A 10,796-nucleotide genomic window follows, 5' to 3' on the forward strand; every position below is an offset into this window, starting at 1 on the left:
ATTTAAATCACGTTCATCACATTAAGAAGTGTTGTTCAGGAGCTCATTCTATAGACGTCCTCCCTCTTCAAGGAGGGAACTACAAGGGATGGTGGTCTGGAGAAGACCACCATCATACTTTTCTACACTTTCATACTCCTAACGATAATGCATTTATAAATTCATAGTGAATGCAACGTACCAGAAAAAAACTTCCTCAGCGGACACTAGACGGATACAAAAAGCCTCACCGACCGCAACAACACACAGCCTACATAGGTGTTCAATGATCTTGACACGAATGCTTTCACAATCCCAAATGACATAATGCCGGCGCAAACGTGCGACAAGTTAAACACACACAAAACATGTTTTAACACTAAAATGGACTAGCATATTTGAAGACCACAACAAGAAAAAAACAACTCAAGAAGCCAGCGTCACACTTTCACACTTCACACGGCGGCACGCTAGGCGTCAACCGTTTTTGCTCATAGGTTCAGCCAAAAAGATTTCTTTCTGCTCAGTTTGGCCATTTAGCTTCTAAATGCATTTCGCAAACCTTGGCAGTCTAGAGAGGAATGGCACAAATCGAACATTTTGTCAGATAATGCAACTGGGAAAGTTTTGACACCGACATTACATTAGGTGTCCAAAAAAGTAATGTAAAGATACGCTTCCTGCGTAAATGGGCTTATACAATGCACACATACTGGGCAAAACAAGCTTGTCTGCAAAACAAGGTGGCAGTCAATGGCCAAAGCAAATTATAGAAAAGAATAAACAAAGAGTCCTTAGAGGACTTCTTCCACAGACGCTTGCGCTGTAACTTCTTGAATTTCAATTTTTTTTATCGTGTGCACCGTTATACGTTGCAAGCTGGATCAGCAGTCAGTCAGATAAGCAAGTACTGCACAAGAAACAATCTATCGGACTGTATTCCTTGATTAGGATACCAGCTCGGTGTTAACGAGCGAGATTGTCAGCATATGCGACAACAAAGCTCATGTTGCGCATGAGTCCATTGTGTGAGCACAGTCAATAAGGAAAGGATCAACGAGAAGCTCCGTCAACTTTTCCCGAGAGACTATATACTCACATAGAAAACTAAGACAAATTGATAACTGTAAATAAAAGGAAGAGCCAAAAACTAGAGAAAAAGTACGAATTAACGCTGCAACTTCAGGCACATAACTTCTAAATGAAGGAAAATGCTTGGGGTTGCTGGCCAAGTCAAAATTCAAAGTGATGTTTTGTGGCCTCAATGTAAAAGTTTGAGGGAAAGATCTAGGAACGCACTGTGACTCCTCAGGGGGAAGACGTGCTTAAGGCTTTTGTAAGGCCATTTAATAAACAGTCATCGTACTGAACATGGAGAGACAATAAAATCGAAGATACAAGCTGGGCTAGTAGGTGCCTGATCGATTAATTGTTCAAATTGTCAAAATGTCTGCTATAATGAATAGGACAAATCAGAAAATGTGAGAACTGTGCATACATGTGCACTGCGTTCCTTTGTTTTTCAAGAAACGATGACAGGTTCACGTTCATCTCATTGTGAACACTCACCGGTAAAGGCCACAGAACATCACTTTGAATTTTGACTTGGCCAGCGACCCCAACATTTTTTTTATTTAGAAGTTCAGTGCCTGAAGTTGCAACGTTCGTTCGTACTTTTTCTCTTGTTCTCGGTTTGCCTTAAGGGTAGAAATTTAGATGGTGGTATCCGTACCACCAGTAATAATTCGTCATGCACCTGACTGTGCAATAAGTGCTAACAAATGTTGTTGTTGTATTGTACAAATGTTGAATTTGAAGTGCAGCTAAGCCTCAGGTTTTTCATAAGCAGCCTTGCCAAATGTTACGCTCGTGGTTTCCAGGTACACATTCAGCAAAGTAGGAACGTTGCGAACTTACTTTAGAAGCGGCAAATGCAGCGAATGAGTAAGCATTTTTCTTAGACTACTTTGGATTTTTTAATTTTCTATTTGCCTTACCTGGTACTTGAGGCGAAATATAATGTGGTCAGTGTCCTCAGTTCTCAGTTCCACACTAATAGCAGTTGTGAAAAATAACTTGCACTAAGAACAATAGTTATCTGCAATCACGCTCCAACATCTAAGCTATAATTGTTAAAGTAGAGCGTTTTCACAACACAGCTATCTTTCACCCTAAGCAATCCAGTGCAACCTTCTGCAAGAGTAACATAACACTGTGCATGTTGAAATGTTTCGATCATATTGATGTGCCACCATGCCATGATTGTAGCTGTGTGGAATAAAAAGTACCATGATTTGGCGTCACATCACGTACACACTACAATAAAAGACACACATTACAATTCGTATGAGGGAAAATAACATGAGAAGGGACGGAACCCTGTCAACTTTGGTATTGTATATCTCATGTGTACAGACAAGAAATGCAGGCTATCACACTAGGAATAGCAATTGTGAATCTAGCAGCCAAACAAATGACAACACATTAATGCTGCAGAAATGATCAGCCACATTGCACCATCAATAAAATCAGACTGTAGATGAGGTCAACACAAGGGACACAATTTTCACATTTGTGTATAACTAGGTTTGTGGAAAAAAAAGTGAGATTAAAGGGAGAAGTGATCAAAGGGGTGTTCCTAGAAGTGTACAAAACTTTTTTTTCTGGCTGCAGTGTTTTTCACGGATACCAAGCACCAAGCACGGGGATATTTCGTCACAACATTGGAACATAGAGTTGCTCGGCAGTATGCGTACAGCGTGAGTTACTGATGTCTACTAGCTGAACGCCTGACGTAAAGGTGGCATACCACTTTGTTTTAGTGGCAAAGCATGCAAACTGCCTGCAGTACTTAAAAAAATGTGCTCGTTCTTCGGTATGCCATTCACGGCCACTTTGAGTTGACATAAACCCCAGCCTTAACAGATGAACGGCTGATACATATCTGCATGCAATACAACAGTCTGAAAACTGAACATCCTTCTGGTGCCGACACTACTGGCTTGCGCGTCGATGCAGTATTTACAATAGCGAAGTGTTTGGTGGAAAAGGATCGTAGCACACGCTTGTGAACATGTGACACGCTGCTAGCAACACTGGTGTCAAGAGTTCAGAGTTCATCCAAAAGATTTTGTTCCGCTAGGAAAAGCAGTCAAGTAATGCTAACAATGCATGCGCTCAAAGGAACTCCAGTATGCACCACATTCCACCGCATTCTTGAAGAGTATTAAAATCTGAGCGGTAGACCTCTCATGAACAATGAAGAAAACACTCTGAATATGTACAAGGTGTTAGCTTCGGCGTTGGCTGCACCACAAGGATGTCGCGCAGAGATCTACAGTATCGTGATCACTCAGCCGCGGTGTTCCAAACCACGGCAACTCAGAACCGTGACGGCAGGGGACCGTACGGCCGGTACAGTCTCCTCGTCATTGTCTGCGAAGGCTTCAGGCGTGCCGGCAGGTGACAGTGGGTCCGCAGTGGGGGTTCCGCCCACTCTGTGGAACGAAGCAAAGAGGAAATGGTGTGACAGTGCGTTAGAGACATCGAAAAGAAAGAAATGTGAAAGGGTGCAGCCAGCCGCCGTGAAATACACTCAAGCCTATGTTCATTCCTAAATGTACGTTATTATTTGTCGGTGCTGCAGATTACTGATCGTTAGTGGTCTAGGATTTTTATTTTCTTTATCAGGCATGGATCTGCTTTCTAGTGAATCCACGTACAGACTGAGTACGTTCACATCGTTAATGATTCAGGCTGAGTACAATCGTGTCACCATGGCTGAGTACAATGAAGTGTCACCACATACATAAATGGGTAAATAATATTCAGCTGCCTGTTTAATGGTCGCCGGTTGCGAAACACTTTATTTTGTTATCGTACACATATATTTTCTATTAAATTCACTTTCCTACGGTCATATGCCTAAGCAATTCTCCCTCCGTGTGACAGTTATGCCGGTTGAAAAAACTGCACAGAATAGAAGGCCTGTTGTTTAGTGAAAAGTTTCCTTGTTCCTGGGGTGCGCCCTTGATTTGGAAAGTTTAAGATATGTGCTTACACAGTTTCTGTTCAAAGTTCTAGTGCACAAAATATAACTGCACTACTGAAAAAAAAACACTAATAAGAGCGAATTTACGCCTCAGCCACGCTGTTCGCGATCACTTCGGCAAAGCTTTGAAAAAATAATTTTTAAATTAGCCACCCTGTGCCTTTTCTAGAAAATTCTAAGGATCTCAAAGTTAGTTTCTCTTTTCATGTAACTACCAAGTGTCTTATTTTTTCTGCGCAAGCGTAACTGGCCAGCTCGTGAAATCGGCAGTGTTTGTTTGAAGCCGCGAAGCAAGCGAACGAGAAGGCGCCTGGGCCTCCGTGCTGGCTCCGGTTTGTCTGCAAATTTCGTCTACACATTTAATTAACACCATGGGCAATGACAGCGAAGAAATTTGCAAATACAAATAATTAAGTGTCCTTCATACTCTTTCAAACTGATACTTTGAGCACAAAGTCTGACATGCGTATGCCTGAAATTGTGCTCCTTCAATGCTTGGTATTATTGAACCATGCAAGAAATTATGAAGAAGGAACCCCGCTTACTATTCAAGAATGCGTTGAGCATTCATTGGGAGGAAGTTTTACGGCACTACATTGCATTTTGTTATGGGGGGGGCTGTTCTCCCCCTTACTGCCTTCCCATATCCATACGCGGAAGCCAACCGGTACAACGAGCGCCACTTCCTCAAACAACGCGTTCACAACCCCACGCAGCGCCTGCCACCGACTACGATCGCAGACGCTGCAACCAGAGGCGCAACGTCAACGGTACTACCCTGCGAGTGGTACCACGGCGCTGGCAGGGTAGATGCCAGCGTCCATATTGTTACACGGCACGGTTTCGTGCGGTCGCTCGGGCTTTATTTTGAAAGCAATCTGCTTTGGGGACACAGCCTACCGGGGCTGACGGCTCGTAGCTTTGCGCACGCTGTGTTCTCACAACACAGTTTGCGTTCAAGCAACAGACAGCACGAAGGTCACTTCGCTCGCTGCAGCTGCCGCCATTCTTCAGGCCAGCGTTTTGACAGGGAGTATTCGCGCACATTGGGGGTGAAGTGTTCATATTTACCTGCACGCGCTGACACCATGCTAGATAATTTAGATAGTAAGCGAATGCTTACAACGCTTTCAACTCCGGCGGCTGCTGCGTATGCTACAAGCGCGCGACCCTGTGTCGAACACGATTTGCGATGCGGACAGTGGAGGCGTCTAGGCACACCGAAGATCGATAGCGTCGTGTGCGCTATAGCACCCATACGCTTGCGCTTCATCCGCGTTCACGAAGTGAAACGTCACTAACCTTGTATACAGTTGACTAAATAATTATGTCACTTGTGACATATAGCACATATCTCCTCCTTCAGCTACATTGCTCGCAAAGCCAGAGATGCACAAAAAATCAAAATGCATAATTGGCTAATTAACAAAACATCTCTAATCAACAATTTAACCAAATACTTTTGGCACATACTGCAATTTACGAATTGCAGCCACAGAGCTTTAAGGCACACCCACTTCGAACGTATCTTTAAATACTACCAGTTTTATGATGTACGCCGTTAAATATGCAGTAGAAAACAACTTTCCATCGCTTACTTTTTTCTGAAGAAAACACCTTTAGCTGCACTGAATCAAAAGACGAAAAGAGAAAGCAAGGAAAGGAAACGCCGAAAGGTCCTTCAGAAGAGCGTCGCGTTTGCTACCCGACAAGGGATCAAGGTAGAAGGTGTCTAAAGAGGAAAATAACTAGGATCACTAGAGCATTTCATCACACATTTTGGGAACAAATACGTCAAAATCTGTGTCATCCACAGAATTTATTCCAACTGAATGTGCCGTTAGAAATGTCCGGCTAAGATTTGTAAAATTCAGGATTGTCGCAAATTAGGTGTATTAAAATTATTCAGCAAAATTTTGGTCATTAGTCAATTATGCATTGCGGTTTGTTGTGGAAATTATGTCCATCTGTTATAGTAATCCACGTCAATGAGCACAATCATGCTATATGGTACAGGTGATATCTAACACACACAGGCACGCACGCACGCACGCACAAACGCGCACACACACACACACACACACACACACAAGCACGCACGCACGCACACACATCAAATATTTACCTGCGAAGTCTGCATCTGTGGCAAAACCATTATTCTGCATCTCCTCTGCGTTTGGGCGGGGGAACCCTTGCTCCCTATGAAAAGCAGGAATAGACAAGGTTACAGCGACCATTAGGGAGATTAATCAGGATAAGTCGCTTTGCGATGCACCACATACGCGTGTGCCTGCACCACCATTACTCTGGATGCCATTAAAAACGCTGCATGCAAAGAGGTGGACGATTGTTTTTTACATGTCTTTTCTTCTACAACAAAAAGTTCCGCGTAAAGAATAATAATACGAACAATACAACAGGCATCTTGTCCAAATAATGAAACAAGTTCGAGACCCTGTTAAGATACGGCCATCGCCTTCACTGTATTTTTCAATGCCAGCCAGATGCGGCCGATCCAACCGTTCACCACACCTTTCCTATCGTTATGTCCTACTCTCCCCCGTCGGCTACCGTCCACGCCTGCTTTACGATCGTGGGAGAGAGTACCATCTGGGTGACGCTTCACGACGGAGATCGGAGGAAGACTGACAGGCGCGTGATAACCTGACAGACCACGGAGGAAGGAAAAATACAGGAGGGAACATTACGTGACGCAGCCAGCCTTGACAAGCGAGCGCTCCGTGAAGCTACAGTGGTGGCCCAACGCATGACCTCCTGCGTCGACATCACGAAGCAAGAATCGATTAGCTGGTACGTTTGGTTCCCAGTAGCTATACCAGTAGCTTTTATTTGGTGCGTGTTTGTTCGGCTGCCCTGCCGTGGCTCTGCCTGCCGAGCGGGAGCACAAAAACCAACCACGCACTTTGACGTGCGTTCACCTGTTGGACCACTAGGTTGGCTTCAATCGCGTTGCGGTATGCTCACTCCTATTTTTTCCCTTCCTCCATGTGACAGTCGCAAAGACGGAGAGTCTACCGCTTCTCCACAGGAACGGCACCGGGGCGCGCACAGACGTGCTCATGACGCAAGCAGTCATACCTAAAACTTTTCAATACAATCAAAAGTACGGCCATCCTTTGAAGATTGCCGCCGTCCTCCTCCTCTACGCTTGCGGTTGACGCTCGATCCGCCCAGTGACCTAAGGTCGTCACGTGCTCTCGCGCACTTTTTTCTTGCCTGTTTTAACGCGATAGCGTCAGAAACCCGTGTCACAGTAAATCCTGCGTCCCTGCTACATCATCTTGGCAACAGATATGTCGAGCGAAAGTTTAAACCACGCACGCATACCCAACCACTTTTCTACCTCCAAAATTGCTCAGGCCTTGTCTTTCATTCATTACAACGCTAATCCTCGGGAGTTTGAGAACAGCAGCCCACAAACAAACGTAATGGAAGAAAACACCGGTAGCGCATGTCCTTTATGTTAGCTCTTCTCAGACTGAAATGTTAAAAGTGCGAAACGATAAGAGGAGATCGACCCACGCAAGAGGCCGCGTTTCTTCGTGAAAGCTCGCCTTCCTGCATAGCGTCCGCAGCCAGTGTTTCCCGGTAAACGTTACGGTTACATAAGCTGCATTTTCAGGAATGCGTGAAAAGCAGCAAATGATTTTTAATGCTGTCGTTTCCACTCTTAAAAGCTTAAGCATCCTCCAAATTTTTTGCTCCGGCCGCCATCGCGGTGCCAAACATTGCGAGTGGCGCGCGCAGGCACCACGTGCTTTTGTAGCCTAGTCATACCTGGTAGCGAAGCTTTCATAGGAGCCCATACGTTCAAAACATGGCGGTCCGTCGCCGGTTCATGGGGCTTAGCGCCATCTGTATGTGGTGGGAACACTTCCGGCGGAAGAAAAAATAACGTGACGCCATGTCCGTTAAAAGCAGAAGTGACGTCATTTTCTTTTCGAAGGCGCGAAATTTGTTTTGTTGTTCTTCCTTTGGAGCTATATATTCAAATGCCCCGCCATTCGACTTGATGGGCGTTTCGAGCTTTCAGCGTGAAAAGCGATGCAGGAAAAGGCCAGCCGTACGGTTGTCGAAATCGCATCCCTGCGCAGAACATACTTTGTTTGGAGGCCGACGACAGCTTTAGGTGTAGAGTGCTGATCCTATTGTCGGATGCCAAGTCCGTCGGCCAGCGCAGTCGCACGAAAACAACTACACAATTATCTGGCGGTCGTAACTCACTACTTTTGACTGAACAGATTAAGAAGCAATGAAGCTACCCACGTCACCAAATTCAGACAAACTTCGACAAGCAAGAAAGCACAAATTGTGAGGGGGGCGTATTTCAACAGGTGATACGAGTGCGGCTTTCTGCCCATTTCAAGACGTGCATTGCACTGCGAGTGATAGTGGCGTCAACGCCCCCTGTAGCGATGGTCGCTGAAAAGTAATGCATTTATTATTATTAATAAAATTAAACGTATTTATTTAACTCATCACGAATATATAAAATTGACTAGGAATTTTATTTTCGTTGAATGAATCTAACTGTGTTTCGTTTGAATTAAAAAACGCGTTTTTCTTTCCCAATGTTTGTTCCCTCCAAACATAGTCGCGCTTCGATCGCTGCACCCATAACCCCCCATGCTGATGTCGGTGACAATCTGTACTGAACCGCTTTTCGCCCGAAGCTTCGCGACCTATTTCCCTATTCGCGATTCCAAGCTGCTGTACCTTCGGGTGCAGCACAAGCGAAAGGGATGGCAAGCCACTGACAGGGGGCGCGAAGGAAGGTCTGGGTCCAAAGAATCAGCCGGGCTGATTTCAAGCCAACGTAATGGTCCCGGCTCTGTGAGGTAAGCGAGCGATATTTCACTCATCACTAATCTCATGTGCTGCCACTTGTTGTATGCGGCTTCGTTAGATTTTCGCTCTCCTAAGAGACGCAGGTTAGCGTTGCGTTTATGTGCAACTTTCGGGCCCGATTTCAATTAGGTCGTCTTCAAACGCACGTGCTTTTTGTCGACTCGATCATACATCCCGTGGCGTTGCCTTTCTTTGTCCTGAATGTATGCGAACAGCACATTTTGATGTATCGCCGTACGTTACGAAGCGGTGACGGTACGTACGCAAACCGATGCGCCGATGACGTTCCGATCATTATAAGCCGTTATCGCTCTTTAGCGCTTTATCCAACCGCGTCGAACCGTTAGGAACCATGACCAAACGTACTCGAGTGGCGGTACCGCCGCGTGGACCGTACCCGGAAAGCGATCTGCGATGCCGACAAAGAGTGTCGACTGCTGATATAGCTTCGCGCTCTGTGTTCTCGTAGCTAACTTAGCGCCGGACACGCGCGGAGAACGCGGAGAGAGCCTTCGGAGAGCGTCTGCCCGTTAAGCACTGCGTAGGGGGAGCCAAAGTGAACGTCGGCGCAGGAGGAGGAGAGAGGAGATGACACTACTTTTAATTCATTTAGGGATTTTAGTCGTACCATCTGGGTAGTGTCGTATCGCGGCAACTCACTGAACTAAGGAGCACCAACGACTCCCATTAGGCAGCGAGCGAGCGCGCTGGCATGAAAAATAGAGGAGGCGATGATACGGCTCAAAGTAAAGGCAGCAAACTTGAAGCCCTGGGTGTCTTGAACAGCGAATGCTTCAAACGCGCCGCGTTTCTGCTGTGTCATATAAAATGATCAGACCGAAACGAGTTGCATTTTAGAGAGAAGCTTTTTTGTATCGAGTGTCGGCGTCCCCGGCGTAACCGAGAGAACGAGCGCCGCATTTGAAACAGTGAACGCGGAGCGCTCCGGGATATCAGGAAAGCGGCGAGAGCGAAGAGAGCACGCGGAGGAAAGTGGAGGAGGAGGTTATAGGAGAAGCGTGAGGCGGGAAGAGGAGGAAGAGGGTATGGTGAAAGCGAGAGAAGAAAGGCGTCGTGCCGCGCAAGACGCGCACTGCGGCGACAACGGCTACGAGATGGCGCCAGAGTAGCGCGCGTCATCTCGGCGGTCTGTCTGCGGCTGCGGCTGTGAATCGCGTCGACGCACCACTCACGCGCTACTTGTCGCTATATCCTGATTAGTGAAGCAGTCGTGCCACAATTCGCTCCGTTTGGAACGTGCCGCACGAGACAGATTGTGCGCACCAGCCAATATATCGCAAAATAAAAATATGTGCAGAGCTGGGCAGAAATTTAACATTAGGGCTTATCGTAATCGCCGATTATTTTTTTTCAGCCTGTACGTAGTGTGCGTGACTGCCTGTGTGTCTCTCTCTGCGCGGGCATTCGTTCGTGCGTGTGCGCGCGTATGTAGTTGTGTATGTGTAGGAAGGGGGGGGGGTTAGCACAGATCATTTTGGAGCGTAAAGTAAACCATATGCGCTGAATGCAAGTTGACACACTCACTCAATTGTAGTGAACGCTTGCTCGTAAACGCTGCCGTCGAAGTTGTTATCTGGATACTCGTCTCCGTAAAGCTGCGAAGATAAGGAAAAGAAGTCAACAGACAACGATATCAATATAATGAATCAGAAAGTTGTTCTCGGTGTGTAAGTATGACCAATTTAACTTTACTGTGCAAAACTCTGGCGTTATATTGATCGAAGTCGCTAGAAAAGGTCACGAATGTGATTTGAGTCTGTCGAAAATCTTGACTTTTCCAGAAGATAAAAGCAACAATACCGACAACGGAAAATAAAACAATAACTAAAATAACATTTCGGCTACAGCTTAGTTCGCAAGATAACAACGACCACGT

The 10,796-nt window shown here is 45.9% G+C and overlaps 1 protein-coding gene across 2 annotated transcripts in view; it reads right to left on the bottom strand.

Moving 5' to 3' along the window:
* Window positions 1–2,326: 2,326 nt before the first annotated feature.
* The window catches only part of LOC135907495 (KH domain-containing, RNA-binding, signal transduction-associated protein 2-like), a 346,553-nt gene continuing 338,083 nt past the window's right edge, over window positions 2,327–10,796 (bottom strand). For both annotated transcript variants that reach the window (XM_070541060.1, XM_065439195.2), the window contains 3 exons: window positions 10,445–10,515; window positions 6,156–6,229; window positions 2,327–3,476 (listed from right to left, as the gene is read on the bottom strand). In XM_070541060.1, coding sequence (XP_070397161.1) covers window positions 3,361–3,476; window positions 6,156–6,229; window positions 10,445–10,515 — 261 coding nt within the window. In that variant the 3' untranslated portion in view covers window positions 2,327–3,360. The remainder of the gene's footprint in view (window positions 3,477–6,155; window positions 6,230–10,444; window positions 10,516–10,796) is intronic.

Source organism: Dermacentor albipictus, chromosome 6, assembly GCF_038994185.2.
Source record: "Dermacentor albipictus isolate Rhodes 1998 colony chromosome 6, USDA_Dalb.pri_finalv2, whole genome shotgun sequence".
Classification (NCBI taxonomy): domain Eukaryota; kingdom Metazoa; phylum Arthropoda; class Arachnida; order Ixodida; family Ixodidae; genus Dermacentor; species Dermacentor albipictus.